At 29.7% G+C, this 22,526-nt stretch overlaps 4 protein-coding genes across 9 annotated transcripts; 2 read left to right on the top strand and 2 right to left on the bottom strand.

Annotated features, from left to right (window-relative positions):
• Nucleotides 1-4,720: 4,720 nt before the first annotated feature.
• Nucleotides 4,721-7,837, bottom strand: Trp1 (translocation protein 1). 2 transcript variants are annotated; one of them, XM_031994569.2, is made up of 7 exons: nucleotides 7,751-7,837; nucleotides 7,327-7,389; nucleotides 6,636-6,750; nucleotides 5,649-6,083; nucleotides 5,210-5,557; nucleotides 5,020-5,123; nucleotides 4,721-4,936 (listed from the first exon to the last, which is right to left on the bottom strand). In XM_031994569.2, exons 3-7 carry the CDS (start codon nucleotides 6,669-6,671, stop codon nucleotides 4,765-4,767), a joined length of 1,095 nt encoding a protein of 364 aa, XP_031850429.1. In that variant the 5' UTR covers nucleotides 6,672-6,750; nucleotides 7,327-7,389; nucleotides 7,751-7,837; the 3' UTR covers nucleotides 4,721-4,764. The 2 variants fall into 2 exon arrangements, with proteins under 2 accessions (XP_031850429.1, XP_031850431.1); XM_031994571.2 differs by lacking the exon at nucleotides 7,327-7,389 and having other exon boundaries at nucleotides 7,751-7,826.
• MED18 (mediator complex subunit 18) lies at nucleotides 7,157-8,551 on the top strand. 2 transcript variants are annotated; one of them, XM_031994581.2, is made up of 3 exons: nucleotides 7,157-7,493; nucleotides 7,610-7,684; nucleotides 7,765-8,551. In XM_031994581.2, the coding sequence occupies exons 1-3, from the start codon at nucleotides 7,486-7,488 to the stop codon at nucleotides 8,210-8,212; spliced, it is 531 nt and encodes a 176-aa protein (XP_031850441.1). In that variant the 5' UTR covers nucleotides 7,157-7,485; the 3' UTR covers nucleotides 8,213-8,551. The 2 variants fall into 2 exon arrangements, with proteins under 2 accessions (XP_031850441.1, XP_031850439.1); XM_031994579.2 differs by having other exon boundaries at nucleotides 7,272-7,684.
• Nucleotides 8,552-9,760: 1,209 nt separating this feature from the next.
• On the top strand, nucleotides 9,761-15,903 carry LOC116435220 (RNA-binding protein 1-like). Of its 4 annotated transcripts, XM_031994583.2 has the most exons (7): nucleotides 9,761-9,929; nucleotides 10,777-10,990; nucleotides 11,416-11,505; nucleotides 12,051-12,098; nucleotides 12,235-12,282; nucleotides 14,684-14,770; nucleotides 15,141-15,903. In XM_031994583.2, the coding sequence occupies exons 2-7, from the start codon at nucleotides 10,782-10,784 to the stop codon at nucleotides 15,142-15,144; spliced, it is 486 nt and encodes a 161-aa protein (XP_031850443.1). In that variant the 5' UTR covers nucleotides 9,761-9,929; nucleotides 10,777-10,781; the 3' UTR covers nucleotides 15,145-15,903. The 4 variants fall into 4 exon arrangements, with proteins under 4 accessions (XP_031850443.1, XP_031850442.1, XP_076228347.1 ...); XM_031994582.1 differs by lacking the exon at nucleotides 15,141-15,903 and having other exon boundaries at nucleotides 14,684-14,777; XM_076372232.1 differs by lacking the exons at nucleotides 14,684-14,770; nucleotides 15,141-15,903 and adding an exon at nucleotides 13,396-13,951.
• A 148-nt stretch (nucleotides 15,904-16,051) lies between these two features.
• Nucleotides 16,052-22,435, bottom strand: LOC116435215 (protein-lysine N-methyltransferase SMYD4). The gene is made up of 7 exons (XM_031994568.2): nucleotides 21,112-22,435; nucleotides 18,993-19,524; nucleotides 18,390-18,712; nucleotides 17,844-18,052; nucleotides 17,530-17,654; nucleotides 17,082-17,291; nucleotides 16,052-16,471 (listed from the first exon to the last, which is right to left on the bottom strand). Exons 1-7 carry the CDS (start codon nucleotides 21,416-21,418, stop codon nucleotides 16,150-16,152), a joined length of 2,028 nt encoding a protein of 675 aa, XP_031850428.2. The 5' UTR covers nucleotides 21,419-22,435; the 3' UTR covers nucleotides 16,052-16,149.
• Nucleotides 22,436-22,526: the final 91 nt, after the last annotated feature.

Here is a 22,526-nt window from a genome sequence, read left to right as displayed (position 1 = left end):
ATTGGAACGAAATGCGAATGGAAAGACAGTAAGGTTCGCGAGATAACGCTGTGTATTTAATGTATATATAAACTACAAATCGACATTTTAAATTGAAACGGTTGAAATAAATTGTTATTTATTTCATAACCATCATGCAAATATGAAAAATTTTATTTGTTGGAAGATATCTTGAAATATGTAAATAACATATTCAATTTTGTTATGTATTAAATTGCATACTTAATTGTGGCAACGGTCTTCCATGTGGAAGATGGCGAACATGTTGATTGATATTTATATAAAGATCTATTAAATAAATAAGAACAATAAATCCAATTAACAGAAATTAAATATGCATGAGAAATTAATATTTTTTCCCGATGAACATATCAAACTTTTAATCTCACATTTACATTTAAGTAGATTTTACTTTATTTAAATTCATTTTGTGATTTAGACTAATCTAATTTTTAACAACTCGTATGCAAAATAAATAATAATGCATGTCTTCAAATATTTTTGTGACCAACCGATGGTGTGTATTTTTATTAAATATGTTCTAGATATTGTATGTCATCGAATTATCTCCCAATTTTAATATAACCTTGAGACGTCCTTTCTATAGACGCCATATTATTTTAAATACTTCAATATCACATTCGAATTTCACGTATTTCTAAATACATTTATTATAGTTTGTTTTTAATAAAATAGGTTGTGTTTGAAGTAATTTCGGATATTTAACACTTTCAAGGTACCAATAATTGCGAAATAGAAAAGTGAATCTCATCATTTTTTGATGGGTGCGATAGTTCAAGTGTTAAAACTTGTAGGTATAAAGATTTGATTAAGTCTGTAATCCATTGTAAGTCAACACGAGGATGGGCGTGTTTGTATTCCTGTTTAAGTAATTAATTTTTGACAAATTCTTGTGTTTAACCGTAAGAGAAGCCTCGTATTTACATCCGCGCAGACTACTTCCTAGTAATAGGGAAACCTATTGCCGGTCCGGCGACATTCCAAAAGAATTTGCCAGTATGTGACGTAATGTAATTAATTCGCGGCAAAACGATAAATTGAAACGAGTTTCCTGGAAAAGATTTAAAGAACAGGATCAACGATCTTCGTAGCTGCGGAAGGCAGGAGCGAATGCCATAAAATAGTTGTTTTTCCATCTCGTTTACTGGTATCTGAACTCACCCATATTAACGGCAAACTCGAATTAAGATCGCTGTATGCAGAAATGAATATCGTGAGATTTGTATGTTTATTACCATTATGAATGTTAAGTGATTATGTTGTAAAATGTCATACTATTATAATAATGCGTTAGTATTAGAATATGTATTGTTACAAAAGTACGTAAACAGATATGCAAAAATTTGTTTGAAAACAAGTAATTACCTTTTTCCATAAAGCATGATACATTAAATATTTTACCACTAATAATGATAAAATTAAAGCTTTTTCTAAATTATAGTTACCGTCTTCTTTGAAGCAGAACTTAAATTAACTCTATAATTGTTAAGTTGTATTTAAAAAAGACGGTAAAGTGAGACAAATTTTAAAGATATCAGAATTTCTTTAAAAATTAAATTAATTCTATAATTGTTAATTTTCGGAGATATTCCGATATTTTTAAAATCTTTCTCATTTACATCCAAAACAATTTTTGATAAGAACAAAAAAGGGAACAGACATCTAGATATTAAATTGAAAATAGTAAAGTGGAAGGTTTCTAAAATTTCCCTTGAAACCTTGTTTTCATTACATCGAACGTATGAAATTAAGTTATTACATTTCACTGGTATCATACGAAAATTCAAATTCTCACACACACAACATGGTCATCGATAGTCTTAATGATTTCACGCAATATATAGATGTTGTTAATATGGCGGTAATCCAAAGAAGAAATTTTGTACACGTGTAAAATGAAGTGTGTAATTCTTATATGATTAGTTTCAAGTTTTATTTGTTGTTCAAAATTTTTGTCAACAATTATTATCTGTAATTTGAATGTATCCCTACTCATTTTGAGTTATGCATTTCTAAACACGTTAAAGTTTTTGTGCATCGCCCTCTATCTCCGAAAGCACCGCAATCTCCATTCTATTATGCCCTCAGCGTACTTTTTGTAAAAAGAGGGTGCAACGGTATATACCTGTCCTGTGCAAGGCGATGGACGCAATTCTGATACTGACGTGGAATTTCCTTCAGGCCCCTGCCTCCTCTGTCGCGACGAGTCTCGAAAATTGCGAAAGTCATTTTTGTTTTATCCTTCGAAAATTGTATTGTTCGATTAGATTATGACACGTTTATTTCCCAATGACGAACAAATTGATCTTTTAATGTACATCTAGCGAACAACGAATTATGCAAGGTACAATATTTTTCGAGAAAGTGAAATCAACGTTCAGTTTACACTCTTTTAGTTTTCTTTAAAATATATTATCCTTTTCAGTTGAAAAATGTAAATGGAAGTAAATATTGCGCAAGGGTGTAAAAATATGAGTACAATTTATGATGAACGAAATATTGAAAAATTATATTCCCTTACATTGCAGAAAACCGTTACAAACTAATACAATTTTTGTATACATACCTATAACAATTCTTTTTATTTCTTATAGTTAAATATAGATAGTAAAAATATAAACTTCTTTGTGTAAGCCGCTACGTATTTTATTTTTCGTGGACGATTTGTTCGAAAAAGGTTGACATAATATAGAAAATTGAGCAATGCTTATATTTAAATATATTTTCTATATTTAATAACATCATAAAATCAGAATAAGAAGATGAAAAAATAAAACAATTATTTTTAGGATGGATTTCTCTCCTACTGTTGAATCATTAACTAAAAAGGTTGCTCCTTGTGTATACTTTATAATGCTTTACATACACGCAAAGTTTTATTAAAATCTGAATTTTCGAATTGTAACTTTCCTTATAAAATCAGATAAAATGAAATGCTTTGAAGAATAAACCATAACCACGTAAAAAAGATAATTTTTTAAATACAACATAGCTAAATTTTTGTATACTAAAACAGTATTAAAAACACTGCTGAATACTAATAAGATTATATTTTACGAGTAAGAGACTCATAATGAAATAAAAATAATTTAAAAATATTTTTATAACGTATATATTGTTAATATAACTAAAAATAAAGTAATTTCATTATTATAATATAAAATAATACAACTAGAAAAATTATAACAATTGATGAACTAAAATAAATACTTTTTGAACTACTATCGAATTAAAATTATTACTTATTTCATACAAAAATTAATTTAGGCGAAATATAACAAAATATTTTAATGAGATTCTACATTATTCTTCAAAACAAACATTTTTTCAAACGAATAAAAAAATGTTTTGAGAAAGGCGATCGTTGTTGAATGAACCATTAAGGAGGACATTGAAATCTTCATTAGTTTTAAATGACAAAGTGCAAACATTGCGGTTAGGCGGTCAAAGCGAAACTAATAAAACTACTATAATGTCTTCTGTGGTTACAGAGGAAAATATAAAAGCTCCAGATTCTATATTGTAAAATGATAATCGACACAAGATATTTTATAACAAAATCATGTTTTATTCCTAAATTTTTGTCTTTCATTTTCAAATGAAAATTGGTTTAGCGATTTTTTTTAATGTAAATTCTACTGTAAAAAGAGATATGAAACCGCACGAATCAAAACTATATAAATATTACAAATAGATTAGGAGCTGAAAAAGAACGCTATTATTTACTGTATGTCGAATTTTTGTAAATGTGAAAGTTGCTTTCATTTTATGATTACACACATCATACTTTTTATGCTAACAAAATTTTCAAGTTTTTGTAAAATGTATACATACTTAGAATATTTAAATAATAAACTAAACTAAGAATATACATTACTGTTTATTTAAGGATCGATGAAATTATAATCTATACTTTTAAAATGATACAAATGATATGCAATACTAATTGTAATAAATAATATAATAATAATTCAAATAACAATAATAATAGCAATCATAAATATTATCATAATCGTTATCATTGAAGTTTTTACATAAAAATATAAGTCATTGTTTATTGTATTAAATTTGTGACATATTAACTGTGTTAATGAGGAACTTGTAGGTATAATGACAGTTGGTAGAAATAATTATTCACAAAGATTCTATTTACCCGATTCTGTACACATACGACGCCTGTGGAAATTATGTGGCTGAAATTTGATATTTCGTTATAGTAAAATATTGTATCATACAATACAAATTGTTAAAAACAGTTCACAATTGATGCAGGAAGGTTTCAGGCACCTATATTAACGTATTCATACGTTTTGATACAATAATTCTTTACAAAAAACATGTAAATATGTACCTAAATGTTGATTAAAAATGAATTAAATAAACATGTATATTTATATTGGAATCTCAAAGATGGTATTCTTATACCACAGTTACAAAAATTTTCCGTCTGTAAAATATATCTAGATACAACTTTCTTGTTCCATTTATAAATGCAAAAAATGCAAATATATCTTGTTTAAGCAAGAAGCAGATTGAAGTTGCTAAATTGATGAACCGCAGTTTTGTTTCTTGCCACTCTTAACATTAAATGTAACAGACAATATATATTTTTAAAAGTTAACATAAATGTTAACTTGTATATTACAATTTCTATACTATTAATAGAAATCGCAAAAATTAACCATTAATTGACACAGCATTTGTAGTAAATAAAAGAAAACTATTTATTACCAAAAGTTTGTTTTAAAGCATCACAAAATCCCGACCTGTATTAGATTTATCACTTTCTGAGCTTTCACTACCTTCTTCACCTTCTGCCATTTCAGGTGTAATAAGCTTTTTTTCTTCACTAAGAGACGTTTCTTCTATTTGGGTATATTCTGTAGATAATTCCTTTGTACTAGATTTCTCATCTCTGTAAATTACAGAAGGTTATTAAACGATTACAATAATATTTTTATGAAATTATTTGCATTGTTGTCTTATAATTTTACATACGAAGACAGTAATGGTGTTTCATCAGAATCAAGATCTTTTTCTTTCTTCTTTTTCTTTTTACTAAGTTTCTTGTCCATTTCTGATGTTGATCCATAGTAATCATACTGTAAATAAATTGATGTGTCATTGTTTTCACATAATAACACAAATTTCACAAATTTGTAATAAGAAATTACAAATTAATACCAACTTGATAAAGTGGCCAAAATGATGCAAAGAATCCAACGTCTGCTGTCAAATTTGGTACAAGCCAAAGATGACATCTGCCAAGCGTTGGAACCCACAGAAGACAAAATACAATAAGTCTAATAGTTGCTAATATCATAACAAATAAAAGGAATCCTGCTCCCGCAACACTTATATAATATACACCAAGGCGGATCGTTGATGGCCATAGTGGGAAGAGACAAAGACCAATTGCACCTAACACTACAAGTGTTCCAAAGAACCAATAATACACTGATATTGGTTCATATATCCACACATAAGCATCATTACAGTCCACAAAATATTGTTCCATATGCATTTCTAAGCGTACCTGAAATAATCATTAATACTTAAATTATTTTCTGTTTAATTATATTTCATATGTAATGACACTTATATTATTTTCTAAATAATAAACGCACTTTTGGTTTCTTTTTTTTCTCTTCAACTTTATCTTCACCATCTTTTCCACCTGTTGCATCTTTGGTGTCTTTGGAGGATTCCTTTTCAGATTTCTTATCCTTCTTAATATCTTTGCTTTTCTTTTTTATTCCACGTATTTTGCATAATTCTTCTTCAGAAATGACTACCTTTTTTGCTCTATGAAAGAACTTGTGTCTTAACATCATATCTAAGAATTCTCTAACCTGTTCACGTGTCTCAAATTTGAATTTGCTCCATGGAGAATGTTCCAATAGTGCATCCACTGCACGACTGCCAGTGAAATATTCAACATTGTGGTTTCTATCGAATTTTGTTTTTTTTGATGGTACATTATTACGGATCCATTTCGCTACTGCATACTCATCTTTAGATGGTTTGTCTTGAATAACTTCATGATCTATATTTGCCACTTCCTATAATAAACAATAAAAACACAGTGTATGACACTTTAATAAAAATTACATATTTAATTTATTAATTTTAACAATTTAACATAAAATACTAATAAAATATAATTTGATGATGCAACAAAGAAATGTTAAGTAAAATATGATTTGTTGCGTTCTGTTAAAAAAAACGGAGTGTAAAAAATTCAGATACAGATGGTGACCCAAAATATACCGGAATATTATTAAAATTATCGCAAATCTTAATTACAAAAAATACATTTCATGTAATTGTTGAGCTTTTATAAATACAAATATAAAGTAATTTATAAAATATTAAATTATTTGTCTAATTAAGATCAATTTCAAAACTTTGAATAAGAGGAATGACTGATGGGTTTGCTACGTCATCGGACTCCGTTGAAACAGTTCTTAACCATGACATACGTTTCCGATAAATAAAATAAAATTAATCTAATATAAAAATGAGAACTGTATTTGCAATTAATAAATAAATAAAACAACACACATATATGGTTAAGTGATATTGCAATAATTATAGTCGTATATGATACTTACATCTTTGCGCTTCCTGCTTTTCCTGCGTTCCGCCATGTTGTAAATTTCCCTCTGCGCATCTACTCATTAGCAGAAGCAACAAACTAGCATGTGCTTCTGCGTAACGTGCCAATAACTGTAAAGCCGGGTATTTAATTATATGCATTTAAATTTTATTTTAAGAAAAAATATATACTAATAGATTTAAAAATACATTGATGAAGTGATTGTTTTATATTTTGTAGGTATACGGTTTTATAACTCATATATTTTACTAATTTAAACATTCCAAATGTTTGTAGACCTACTGACTTGTATGATATTTATATTACCATCATACCACAATTCTTTTATAAAAAGTTAGTAGCCGCGTAATTAAATAATATTTAATTTTAAGATTACACAGTTAATACATATATTTCTTTATATGTGTAATTAATTTTAGGCATGTTACATATTATTTATTATATTACAATTTTCAAAGAATTAAAATATAATGATATCGAAACTTGTAAAATCGTTTATTGTTTTGAAAACTTCGAAAGATGCGCATCAAAATTATTTTATTTACTGTCCTCAAATAAATAAATTATTCTTTTATTTATAAGCGTTATGAAGTCAGTAACTAATTTTCGTGCATTAATATATTATGTTGAATAACATTTGTATGTATTTAAATTTCGGAAACAATAATAAGAAATTACATACATACCTACATACTTATATATGTAGGTTGTACATAGTATATATATGTCCCGAGATTTGAAACGGTAACCTAAAAGTAAATATATATATCTGTCAAATACAGTGTTTCATATTGTACAGAAAAAAGTCAGTATTCGTGAAATAAATTTATAAAATATAAAAATGAATGCTCCAGTAAGTACAGCAATGGACAGCTTATCAGCTGCAATTAAATCAAACATAATTCCGAACCAAGAATATTTACTACAAAGTTCGGTATTAGACAGTGCTGTTGAAGTGCTACTTCACAGGTTACGTGGTTTATGTGACAATGTTGACACTGGACCAGAAACATTCAATGACCATGAAATGTGCTTCAGTATTAGGTAAATAATATAAAAGTAGTATTAAAATTATTTAAAATACTTACAGAAAATACGTAAATACTTAACCTTATTTGTTTCAGAGGATCGGAACAACCATTACTTTTACGTGTTAGACGGGCATTAGATTATCAAGATATGCCATGGCAATTACGTTATATTGGTCAACCAGAATTGGGTGACAAGTCACGACCTACAATTGTTAGGAGTAGCTTAGATATAGCAACAAGTAATACAGTTGTTGACTTTTTGACAGAACTTGGATGTAGATTAGATTTTGAATATATTGCTCGTGGTTATATGTTCCGTAAAGGTAGAATGAAGGTCACAGTTTCCAAAATATTTAAAATGGCTCAACAAGGGAAAATGCCTGAAAGTATGGAAGCTATATCTCAAAGCTATTTAGTAGAACTAAGTGTTTTAGCGCCAAGTGGTCAAGATGCAATAGCAGAAGATATGAGAATTTTTGCAGAACAGTTAAAACCTTTGGTTCAACTTGAGAAAATTGATTATAAGAGACTTGTTCATTAATGAAGTAATTTTCAAGAAATCCATATTGTACTTTAACACAGTCGTTACCAGTGTCTGAAACTTGTGATGACTACTATTATGTATTTTACATAAAGAAAACCAAATTAATTTTACCTGTATTACTATTTAAATTTATAATTCTTTGTGTAACAGTCAAGTGTGAATGAGATTTTTTTATAACATCTGTTTGATCTTCATAGAGGATACATTACATTTGATAAAATATTGTAACTGAAGTCATTTTATTAAAATAAATAGCGGTTATGAATGTGTGAAACTATACTTATGAATTGTAAATTTTTTATAATGTTGTAAATAATAAAATACTTTTGTGATGTATGTAAGAGTAAATTATATTTATTATTTACTTATACATTATTTATTCGCACATAATTAATTGCTTTTGAATTTAATTAGTCGTACATTGATATATAAGAAGATTGCCTATATTGTACTTTATACATCTTTTTATGATTAATATAATACTAAAAATGTGAAATAAAAAATGTTAGATTTCTTTGTATTTTATGTGTGCTATAATATTTAAAAAAATTACTTAGGTACAATTGATGTCACCTGTAATTAATGTATTTTAAATTTCTAAGAGTAGTTTTATTGAAGAATTTATTACATACTTATAAACAAATTGTCTCATAAAGTTTTGAAAACTGTACTGATATGTGTAATTTATATATGCAAATAATTGTACGTAGGTTACATAATTCTAAACATATTTAAATTCTACTTCTACTTTGCTTATAAACATACATGTACGAAATGTAATTCAATAATTATAAATGTGCGTTGAATATTTTTCATTGATAAAATATAATAATAATAAAAACTACCAGTATTATATATTGCATAATTTTCTGTTTGCTTACTGTAAAAATGAATATTAATGAATAATTTTTTTTATCGGCCATATCTATTATTATTTTTCTTAATAAATTATTCGTATATTATTTTTTGGGGGTTGTAGTCTTGGTAAGGTTCTGGTAGGCACAATTTGTACTATAAAACATTAATTCATTTTTAACAAAAGATAAAATATTTATTAAAAAATATTTAAAATATCAAATTAATCCACGATATCCAATATTAATTTGGAAGCAAATTATTGTCAGATAGGAAATATAACGTAAAATATTTTAAGTGGTAAAACATAGACAACTCTCCCCTATTTATATATTGAATAGTATTTACTGTACTGTCTCAACACACGCGGTGAGTCAAATTAGAGTGTTTATCGATTTTTTGTAAAACATTTATTCAAAATTAGTTTTGTATCAATTCAATAATTGAATATTTTATTATTAAAACAAAATCACTGTTTGTTGTAAATTTATCTTATTTAACAATTTATTTACAAATAATTTTTAACCATAGCATGACAATATATATTTTTTTACGTGTTAAGTTAAAAGACTTTTTCAAATACAAAAATATTCAGAATATAAAAATAGATGAAAATTAAAAGTCCAGAGCCTAGACAAAGTGTAGACATCATGCAGAAAGATTAAACATTCATTTGACTAGAAAGTACAAGACAATATACAGCACACACCAATGCCATCTTAGAAAGGAGGCCACGGAAGAAGAATAACGCTACACACGCCACCATTTTGTGAGCATTTCTACTTGTGCAGTTCGGAGGAACGGTTGTGTGTGTTACAAAGTTATAGAAACCTTTTTAGTAAATTTATTTACCAAAAATGTAAGTAAAACATGATATTTTATTTATAATGAACTGTAACTATAAGTTTATAATTATTTATTAAAAGAGTAATAGATTAATGAGAAAAATGCTATGCAATTTTCATGGCGTCGGTTTCTGTTAGCTTCAATGCAAGTTATTTTTCTGTAATATTGTTGTATAGGAATAAAGTGGCTTAAACAATAATTTTCATTTATTGTTATAATATATTGTAACTTCTGTTTTATATAACTTGAAGTATTTAAGACTTGTTCATTTTTGTACTACAGTAAATTGAGAGCACAACATGGCGGTGTTCTGACTTTCCCTTTTCAGTATAATCGTCATATTTTGTGCCTGATTTGTCGATACATAATTAAGTTATTTGCATATAGCGGCTTTTATTTAAACGTTTTCATACGCATTTACATTTGCATTACAAATAAGTATATTAAACAATTAATCTATTATTGGTCGATATTTTTTTAATGTACGTTAACTGACAGAAGACAACAATTTATTCAGTGTTGAATAATAGATTTGTAGAAAATATTTGTAATTTCATTTATTTTTAAATTTATTGTTTGGAATGATGTTTAATGTAAATAAAATAAATGTAGTAAATCCATAACGTTGAATAAAAGAGTCATAATCAATTTTATTGATGTACTTAAATTTTTAGAAAGAAAAGTGCAGATTGCATTTAATATTACATAATGAGACAAGTCTTATATTTATCATGGAGTTTAGTTAAAATATTTATTTTGTATCTTTCATCCACAATAGTTACAGTATCATGATATGTTTGATATTAATGGAATAAATTTGTAATTATTTAATGAAGTAGAATAAAAAATGTTATTTACAGACAAAATGTCACGTTATCGTGAATGGGATCTTTCGTGCAAAGTATATGTTGGTAATTTGGGAAGTAGTGCCAGTAAACACGAAATCGAAAGTGCATTCAGTAAATATGGTCCACTCAGAAATGTATGGGTTGCTAGAAACCCACCTGGATTTGCCTTTGTGGAATTTGAAGACCCACGTGATGCAGAAGATGCAGTTAGAGGATTAGATGGAACGTAAGTGTTAATAGAAAATGTTTGTATACAGTGACGATAAATAATAGAATATTTAATCTGTTCGCAACCACTGTCACATTTAAGATACTCTTACTGTGGACTGTGCCTTTCTTGTAATTATTTCGTATGATATATTATTCATATAATTTTGAAACATTTAAAACATAGTAAATAAACCAAACAAAATATATTACATAATATCGTATATATGTGTGTAATATTTTGATATAATCAAAACTACAATAGGGTATACCATCAGATAATCCATGGCATTAGATATGTGTGATGTTGGGCTCTCTAAGCAAATTACTGTATCACACATATGTGATGCATGATCACAAACATGTTAAGCATAATGAATATGTATTACCAATTTGTATGTATAATATGTATCTGATGCATAAAAAGTCTATGAATATTCACAGACGCTGTTGTGGAACCAGAGTAAGAGTAGAGATGTCCTCTGGAAGAAGTCGACGTGCAGGTGGACGGAGACCAGGTCCAAGATACTCCAGGTAAGAAATCTCAAGACTTTAAGTATGTGCATTTTACAGCAACATTTGAGCTGCTGCAGATGGCTAAGTGTCTTGCCAAGTAGGTATTACAGTGCAGTTAACGAATAAGAATGTCAAGAAATGATGCACGGGTTTCGGTGAATTTTTTTTATGCACAGCGGATATAACTGAATATTTTTTTTAATTATTTTGTATAGGAATGCAGATAGAATATATTATACATCGCATTTATTTGATTTTAATGCTCTTCTGGCTATTGTTTTTATGTGAATAAAAGTTTTAAAAAATGGTATTTGTACCTGTATGTTGTATGCTAAGAAAACATTTTCATAATAAGTTCAACAATTCACAAGCTAGCTGAAGAGCAATCAAATACACTGCATGGGAAATCTAAACGGGTGATGCGCTAGGGCAAAATTTTAGTCATGGCAGAGGTAGAGATATATCACTTTGAGCTCGTTTTCTTTCCCATTGTAATCTCCTTGTGAATATGCTTAGCGAACAACAGGATTCACATACCGTATATCTTTTTGACAACCTTATAGGTCCAGATCTCGCAGTCCTCGAAGGAGATCACTGGGTCGTTACCCCAGGTAAGAATTTTCTGGCTTTGTTCATCGCCAATTTTCCAGGTGCGAGTACACAAAAGAAAAATCAAAGTGAATCACGGCAATCGACAACATTATGAGCAGTCTAAAACATACAACAGTTTTTCTTAATTTCTTTTAGGTCCTGGTCAAGAAGTCCCCGCAGATCGCCAATAAGTCGTTATTCCAGGTAATTTATTTACCTTGAAATTTTGTCAAATTTTCAGAGCCTTACCAAGAACGAACAGCCAATCTACAAATTGCAAGTAGGTGTTTGCAAGTACCGCTTGTATTGTGATCATCGCAATTTTGCACGCAGAATCACAATGTATCATATAAAACATGTAGAATAATTGTCAAAATGTATTGAACATTGAGAATTGCGTAATAGTCATGATTGGTGGTCAAAAAGTGTTAATTAATTGGCGTAAGTTGGAGAGGACAGGACTTATAACAAAGTGCGGTAGACGGAGGACGAAGATATATAGTTAAAAACAATGAAAGTATATTGAATAAGAGTGAGAATTAGTTGGCAACTATGAAGCTCGTTCGATGCACAGAAAGTAGCACCGGTAGCATATAAAAATAAATCATAGCGGTGTCTGGTGTTAATTTTATCATTCCAAAGTAATTTATTTCTAATGCTTATGGTGCTCTTACCATATAGAATCTGATTGATTTTACTTTTTAAGGGTCTGAAGTTTGAAAAGTTACTTTGTTACTGCAGACTAACTTTAATTCTTTTTAGATTAAAGGAAATTTATGGACATTTAAAGAGCTTAACTGAACTCTATTGTTTCAGGTCTCTAAGAATGAAGTACAAATTTTATATCGGATTTTATTAAATATTTTCTTTTTATATCATAATGAAAATTTTAATAACAAGATAATTGAAATGCACTTGATACTTTAGCCACTTTTATTTATCGTACACGCATTGAAGCAGACTTTGATTATCTTAATTATATTTCGTATGTTAGCATTACAAAGCTGAATTTTATTTTGCTTTAATAATACAAAGTATTACTTTTTACATATACTGTACTATGCGTTGCGATAAGTATCTAAAGAATAAGTCGATAATTGTACATTCATCATATAAGTTTAATCGATCAGCTGCAAGTAGAGTCTTTTTTTGTACGCATTAGAGTGGGCAGTCTAGGATAATTGTAACAAAACTATCGTTGATAAGTGAAATATGTGCAAATTTGTGAATTTGGATTAAGAAAAAACTCGTGTATACCGATAGTGGCCAGGAGTATGATAACTTTGATGGTTATATTGCTAAAACTGACGTTTGCAGATTCTACCAGCGTCAGCTCCTAGCTCTGCTCGTCTCCCCGCCACTACTACTACTACTGCTACTACTACTACTACTACAGCCACCGTGAAAAAAAGTCTAGCAATCAAAACTGAACAAAAAAAAAGCCTGCCTGCCCACTAACTTCCCAACCAGTCACCATCAGTCACCACCAGTCACCGGTAGGAGCCAAGTCGTCCGTCAGTTGACAGTCCGATGCTGTCCGTCAGTCCGTCAGTCCGTCTGTTCCCCTACAAAAAGACTTCTTCGGGCTACCTCAACCTCTAGCGGCTAGGAGCATCGTGAATCCATCGAACAGCCAACGCGATATGAACGAATACTTCTGTCAAAATCTCAGCGCGTCAGTCCGTCCGTCCGTCCCAACTTCTACTACTACTACTACTACTGCTACTACTACTACTCGTCAACCATCACGTTAAACTTAGCCGACAATGCGACCGCCACTTCTCTTCAACTGAGCAAAGCAAAATGATCACCACCTACACACCATCCCACCACCACCCAACCAAGTACCACCACCACCAACCACCACTACATGTTCACAGTTGTCTGGTATTTCACCGATTTTCAAAGATTTTTTACCTTTTTTTTTTAATTTTGGCGTCACGTTCTCTGGGGCCCAATAACAACGTTTCATCGAAGTAGCATTATGTTTATTCAACAGATCGTTGAGAGGAATGTAAAACATTTAATATGAAAGATTGATATGTAATGAATGATTTTATGTATTGGACCAGGGAACTGTCGCTTGAGACATAATATGTATTTATTAATATATATTTATATATGGCCTATATAGTGGTATATATACATATATATATATACATATACATATATTGAACGGTTAATTGTAAAGATTTAATTTAACCAAATTAATCCTATTTTCGTTTATTGGTTTCTCATTATTGGTGAGATGTCATTTTGTATTAATTATTGTGTCTAACTAGTTTTATCACCCCTTAGGCAAATAGGAATTAGCCTGTCCTAATTCTATTATGATTGCCTTGCGATCATTTTTGTACCTATGTGTTTAACGTGCGACGTTCTGTTTCGTCTCATGTTTCACTTTATAATGTACTTGACATTGCATCTTTTTCTTTTTTTTTATTCGAGTTTATACAGTATTTCCACTAAATAGGCAAAACAATATTAAAGTTCACTAACATGGAATTTCATTCAGAAATTTTGAGACGAAGTGGGGAGTTGTACATTAATGAACCGTTTCGTAATATCAGTAAAAGTGGTATAAAATTTGCTTTTAATATTTTAGGTCAAGATCCCGTAGCCCTCGCAGGAGATCACTGACTCGCAGCCGTAGCCGAGATCGTCGTTCTCGTTCGGATTCCCGTGACAGACGGTATTGATATACTTAATTAACGAACCGAAGTATTCCGGAAACAAAAACTAGATTTTGCCTGAACAGAATAACAGAAAGAAAGCCGTCGCATTACTTTTGTATAGCTCAACAAGAATGAAATTCTCTTCGTCATGCGGTGTAAGATTGTTGAAAAGAATGAAAAAAGCAGTTATTCTTTTTCTTTTTCTTTTAAACTGTGAACATCGACCTGTGATATTGATAGATTTAAATAGCTATGTCGGGACCTGTTCTTTATGGAATTCATCTACTATTAAAATTTCGGGTCGCAGTGTAAAGCAACGGGGTAGTGACATTAAAAACCGAGAATCAAATGAATGTTTATCTAAGTGTATTCTCTATTTACTTGCAGTTAGGTGCTAAAAGTGTTCGAGAGAATGGACCGACTAAATGTGCTGGATGGAAGACAAAAGAAAACCAATTTTATATGTACATAAAGAAAAACACAAAAAATAATCGTTACCACGCGTGTATACTCGGACGAAGCAATGATAATGAGTAAAACATTTCATAAAATGTGAAAACGAACACGTACGCAACATTTACAATTTAATCTGTTAATTTTGTACACGCATAAAATGTCACCTACGTGCGTAATATTATAAGATTATTATTATTATTAATATTATTATTATTATTATTATTATTATTATTATGAAACCACCGGTACACACATTTGTGCGCGTATAAACACATTTACACAATCACGTTCGACGTACGCGTACCTACACATAGATGCAATATACACGCATATAAGATTCCTTTTCGTGACGCGAGTTAGCGAGTGTTTTGTATCTCTTACGAAATGTGCTCATTGCTTTAAAGTGTACGAGTGCGATAAAAGAGATTCGGTTACAATTGAGAATAATTAACGATGATCAACATAACGGTGAGTGCTTAACTGACGGGAGAAGATTGATGCAGATTCGGGACAAAGACGTTTTTTGGTGTGGAAAAGTTACGGAAGCAGAAGACGGTCGTTTTATGTTGTATTAATTATTTTGTACTCTTACGAATCTAAGACTCTAAAATAAAAGTGTATCGTATTATTTTTTGGCTTTCCTATTGAAAAATAGCAATTTACTATCTTAGTAATAAATTTATTAAAGTAGTGACGCATCAGTCTTTTTCATTTATCATTCCCTTACTGTTGCCTGATTATGCGTACTTATTTAACATTACAAAGGTTTAGGACATACGAGTTCTTAAGGATTATAGGTTCTATTGCGGACCATTCCAAAGTGGAAAACTGACATAAGTGTGTGCATAAATGGAACGCTGAGAAATACATAACATGTATTTGTTGAACAGGAAGTTCTCACTTCAGTATGGTCCTTACTAGTTGATACTTAAATGATGTTTTAAATGTAAGCAGAATTTCCTAAAGAAAGCATACATAACCGAGCACCTTGCTGGCAAATATGATAGTCTTTTATAGGTAAAGCGAGTCTCTCATCGAGAAGTTTTAAAATTTTTAAATAAGTTTCTAATGCATCTGCGTGGTTCCCTTCATTTAATCTTTTCAACGCCATCTTAAAAAGCGCATCAGTGTCCTGTAAGGCTTTCAATCCTTTTAAGATATTTGTGTTTTTGCCACATTTAGAGCACTTGATTATAAACTCGTTTGTATTTGTATTTACTGGTAAAACATTTTTGCATGCAAGTCCACTGTCGCACTTGAACCTGTATGAATAAATTAAATTTTATAAGTGAATAATTAAATAAATTTTAGAGCCAAATATTTTAAATACCACTTTATGCGTTTAGTAAGTAGATAGAGCACTGTGTTGTTATCGCTGAAGGCCACAAAATGTGTGCAGTGATTTATATACTAGTTTATATACTTGTGACTAGTCAAATGGTAGAATTTTTAATCCGCTTGTATACGTACGATGTATTTATATGTACGTATATAAAATATATATATGAAATGATAAACATTACTCAAAAAATTTGTTCATATCACTGCATACTTTTAGAGCCATCGCGTTTTCTAAAAGTTATCACGTTATATTGTTATTTCAACTTGTAACAATATTCGGTGGTAGAAGAAGAATTTTAGTAATAACTTCTATAATTCAGTACGCCCATTGAAATTATATCGTAATTGAACATTCCATGATATTTAAATATTTTATTCTCATTGAAAATGATTTTACTGACTAAATAAAGAAAGAAAATATTATATTAATTGTATGTTTGGTCATATTTATAAACCTTTCCACTGTTTTTTTTGTTCATGTTTATCTTTGTTATAGCTTGTTGAATTAATTTCTGTTATAGACAATGATACCTTAGAATTGTTGGATCGATATCATCCAGAAGTGGCCAGTGTTCCGTGCATGCTTCACACTCGCAATCAAACCAATATTGCCATTTTAGGATCTTTTTTCTTTCAGCTTCAGGAGTTCTTGTAAATATTGGGCCATAATTTTCAGAGATTTCTTCTCCCGGTGATATTGAGCGAATAGCTCGCACGACCATCGTAGTGCCGATAAAATATCTGTATGTGATCGAAGATATAAATAATTATAAGATGCAAAAAACTTTCTTCCAAATTTTAATTTTCATTTTAAACATTAATATCTTTTATTTGTTGATTCCTTAATTATTCTTTAATAAACTTCACTATTGTATATCTATCTACTTTATATTATTTTTTTTTATTTCTTAATGTTTATGGAAATTTTTATCTAACTTTAATCGTGGGATTTAACTTTTTAAATTATTAGAATCATTACCTGATAATACCAGGGTTGCATGAGTGGTTAAACAATGACACTGAGGGATACAAGCCGCCACCAATAAACATGCTTTTAGCTTTCGACAAACTTTTATTATTTTTCGACGTTGTTAATTCTGATATCTGAAAATCCATGAGAAAATGATAAATTTGAAATATTATATTTGAAAATGTTTTACTGTAAAATTGATATTCGTTATACTTATCGTTGTATTTATTATCTACTCTTTCGAGTACTTTAATTTTAATCTTTTAATTTTTTTTCTTTTTTAATATTTTCTCGTTAATATTCACGATAATTATATAATTTACCTCGTGAGTATTGAATTGCAATATCATTAAGCTGTTTAAAAGTAAACCACCTATGTATAATTCACTTTCGGAAAGTTTTGTTCCTGCAGTGTCTGGAGTTTTAACATCCTCTGGGAAGTATGGCCCCTTTTTTAAAAGTCTGAGAAGCCATAAAGCTATGTAGGTTCTATGAAGGAGATCGTCTGTGGTTCTTTCTTCTTCGTGAGATACTATATGAAATACGTTTTTCATATTAATAAAAGGAATTTTCTATAACTAGAAACATAGTTATTATATCATTCTCTTTATAAAAACGACTATTTCTTCAATTCTAATACAAATGTTGTGATTAATTATTAAATTGTAAATATTTATGTAAATTTACATTTATATAGATATAACATATAGATTTAATTGTAAATTTGATTTATATATTAGCAGTTAATTTAAAGTAAAATAGAAGATTGGACAGAACTAAGGTGGTTTAATGTCTTCTGTGAAATTGAGTTTGCTTTGCATTTATAGGTATGTATAAGTATAAAAGTATATTAATTATTATTTATTTACCCAATGAACAGAATGCTTCAATATCTTGTCTTCGATAAGGCTGCTCTGCCGAAACATATAATTTACCTTTGCAAGCTTCCACTTTATCCTTAAGTTTAAGCAGATGTTCATAAGGTTGTTGCGTGATAGTTCTTAAGGCTAGGAAGCATGTTATAGAGGTGTTCGAAACCCACAATGTGGGCAATAATACGCATTCATTCCGATGCACTTTTGCATCCTTGTTTCTACAACGGATACTGCAATATGCTACGCAGCTGCATACATTACATGCAGCTGGTATCGGTGCAAATATTCTTGATAAACAAAAGTGACAGTGAGTAAGCCTGAAATAATATTAAAAATATATAAATTACTTTATTTCCAAAATTCTGTTAACATGGGAATAATTTTACAACATTTTTTTCGATATTTAAAATTTCATAGATATTCGTATGTTCAGTTAGAATATTCGTAAGTAACAATAAATTACGTGAAGAACTTAAGGAACTCGATCGTGAAATGTATGAATATCAACTTGTAGATTTTTGCATAAACCTATAAGTATATTAATATTTAATCTTGTATGGCTTTAAATTGGAATTAAACATTTTTAAAATGTTATACCTGTATTCAGCCAATGGCAACGCGCAATGTGGTTTTTCTACTACTAGTATTTCACCAGGTTCTATATGCTTAGTAGCAACAGCGTGTCTTCCCACGTCACCACCTTCGTCTCTAATTTCAACTGCTTTGCTACACGCGGGAAACAGAGGATTGAAATTCTGTATCTTTGGAATTTGTTTCTTAGTTTCGTTATGCTTTTGTCGTTTCTGTGCCACTTTTGTGTTTGTTTTCGCAGCTTGATTGCCCTTTTCCATCACAACAAGCATAACTCTGATGTCCGCTTGGAGCTTTTGTTTCTTTTCTGAAGGCAATTTTGCATCGTCCAGTGCTCTTAGAGCGCTTTGAAAAGATTGTACAGCTTCACCATGCCTTTTCAAAGCAAGCAAACATCTGGCTCGTCTTTCTTCGACTTTGTAAAACAATTCTTTTGGATAACCAACTCTTATAGCTTCTTCAGTATCAGACAAAGCGTAATTGTATTGTTCTAGATGATAAAGTGTCGCTGAGCGATTTGCTAGCATGACACCTGATTCTGAGAAACAGAGTTTTATTTAACAAATATTTATTTATTTAATAAATTATTTAATAAATATTTGCTTTGGACATATATTTTCGTTTGTTTCAAGTTTATTCAGTCATAGTACAATTCTAATCGCATGTGTTTTACTATCGAATTACATTGACAACTTATTTATCTTTTTTAACACTAGAACTGTTGAACGTTTATTATGGTTAATGTGTAATCCTTATAAAGATTGTAACAATACATTTTGTGCGATTTCTCCAGATATTCGTTATAGCATTTAGGTGAAACTATTTATTTTCAATATTATTTCGGATATTGAATACTTTTAAAATAGCAATAATTGCAAAACAAGAAAACTAAAACCCGTCATTTTGACAGATACGGTAGTTCTAGTGTTAATGGTTAAGAGCTTTTTAAAAAATATTCATTGGTTAAAATTAAATTTAATACTTTTAATTATTGTACAAACTATAAATCGTTTTATTGGAATCTTCTTAGCTGAATAAAACTAATCTGTATCCAATTAATTTTATTTATAAGAATTTGTTTAATACATGTTATTATGTTTTATTAGGAAATTTAAACATTTTTATCAGCAGAAAAACGTTAACAATTTATTAGTGAAAATATGGTAATAAATTTATTGAATAATAGTGAAACATTTATATAGTATAAACAGAAATTTAAACATTTTTCTTTAAATCGGTAATTTAAGATATTTTGAGTTTACTATTTTTGTTATAGATAAATGTATATCTAGAGGTGCGTGGTATGTTTGAATTCTCATCAGAATACATGCGGAAGAATTTATTATTTTGATACACAGAATTTAACTTTTGCAGAATTTTTAAAGACATTCAGACACTATGAAATAATTTTATAACAGAAGGGTTAAATTATTCCTATATTATCACTTTAAAGTTTTGGATAATTTAAAAGAACAAAATTTATGAAAGAAAGTAAGATAAGAAATAATATAATTTATTATTTCTCGTCTTCGGTTAGTACATCAGTAATATTTTTAGTAATACTGTATCGTATGCCCTTCATTTAACAAAGCAATAACGGTTTGTCGATTTCGTTTAATTCCTACATTGCAAACAATTTTACAATAATCTTATAGTAATTATTATATTACGACGACCATTATACTTCATTTTTCATTAAATAATTAGTTTCTCACATCAAATTTTTCATTAACGCAGTAAAATGTTACTTCGATAAAAAGTACATAAAGTAATATGCAATAATTTAATAAACAGAGATTATTCATCCTAATTTTCATTATTTTCTTACAGCTGTATGTATTAATTTACAATTTATAAAAGTAGGTTTAAAGTACATTCATATATGTTGTATTAAAAAATATACGTTTCCTCCCAATTATAATAACGTAATTAACCTGATTATAACAACAGAATCGTAATCTTATTATAAAATTGATTTAATAAAATCCGGGCGGTGTAATTCGTGGAAAGTATGCCGTTTATTGCCAAGCAATAAATTAGCTCGAAACAAATGTATCGTGGGCAGCGGTAACGCTTTAATAATGTTAAATAAATGCAACAGATAGCATCAAGAATCATTAATTACCTTCCTGAGGTGCCAGCAGAACAGCGTTCGAGTATAATTCCAGAGCCTTTCGGAATTCGCCGCGGCCAAAGTATTTGTTACCGAGGTCCTTGAGTTGACGAGCTTTCTCGCTGTTCTTCAGCACCTGATTGTCTACCTCTAAGGATAAGTTATAAATCTCCGGATACTTCAGTATGAAATCAATTCTTTCCGAATTATTCTTCAAGGCTGCAAACTTTTTCATATCCGGCGGACTGATCGCGTTCTTCAGCTCCCAGAAGCTAGAGCTGAAGTATTTGCTTATTATGTTCTCCGATTGGTTCAACATTCTTCCGAGTGTTTTCAGTGAATTTTCTCCTCGATCGTAGCTTTACAATCAATTCAAACAGGTTTCAATGCTCGCGATACTCCAGTTCAACTACTAACTACTAACTCTATAACTTCTACCGAAAATTTCTTTCGATTTCTTCTGTGTTTACTAATTGTCCAGCAACATCAAACATAGGAAAAAGTTCTCGAAAATTCCCTTCTTTTTTAGATTGAATCACTAGAATATCGGTGAGTATGTAGTGTTCCTTTACGTTAACGAAATAGATCAATTGGTTAATTTATTTGTAACCAAACTTGCAGGAAAGCGTGCATGACACTTTGTTGGTCCACGCTGCGAAACTACACGTATCGCAGCGCTCGAAGCTACTGGCATCGTCAACTCTCCTAAAATCTACGTTCGTCTATTTTTGTTCTCTGCTATTTCTGTCGCCATAAGAGCTATAGCTCTGTGGTAAAACAAGAAAATAAGACGGAAGCATGTGTAATGACTGACAAGTAATTGTACCGGGTCCACTGTGTTCTGCAAATTAATTTTCCTTTTTACGCGGAACAAATTCATTGTCGCGTAAGAATCAAGATAGTCAGAATGCTGGATTACTGACTTACACGAGGAAACGGCCAAATAGTTGAACACTCCTCTTGAACGATTGAACAAAGCTCTAAGTGGTTGGAAATAAGATAAGGGGACAGTGAATCATGATCAAATGATTTAGATTAAAATATTTAGATTTTGTAGATAAACTTTGGTAATAAATCCTTTTTAACAGAAATTAAAAAATAAATTAATTTTCAATTTTCCATAGGAATTCCGCTTAGTGAAAAATCTTTGAATAGTAGATTACATTTTTTTATAGTATCTAATGTGTATTGCAAACCACATACGACACGTTTCTGTAATAATGATTTATGTGCATTTATTCAAAGTACTTTTGCTTATATCCAACTAATAGAAGTAACTTGTTTCCACTAATAATGTATTAATTACTGAGTTAGTTAATATTTAATATGATCTAAGACTTTATTATGAAATTCAGTAGTTTATGCAATAGTCTACTGATGACATTATTTCTGGAATATTATGACCGATGTAAATAAAATTCCAACTA

The sequence above is a fragment of the Nomia melanderi genome, chromosome 11 (assembly GCF_051020985.1).
Source record: "Nomia melanderi isolate GNS246 chromosome 11, iyNomMela1, whole genome shotgun sequence".
Lineage (NCBI taxonomy): Eukaryota > Metazoa > Arthropoda > Insecta > Hymenoptera > Halictidae > Nomia > Nomia melanderi.
The sequence above is the reverse complement of the archived record's forward strand: the minus strand, read 5'-3'. Positions and strand labels throughout refer to the sequence as shown.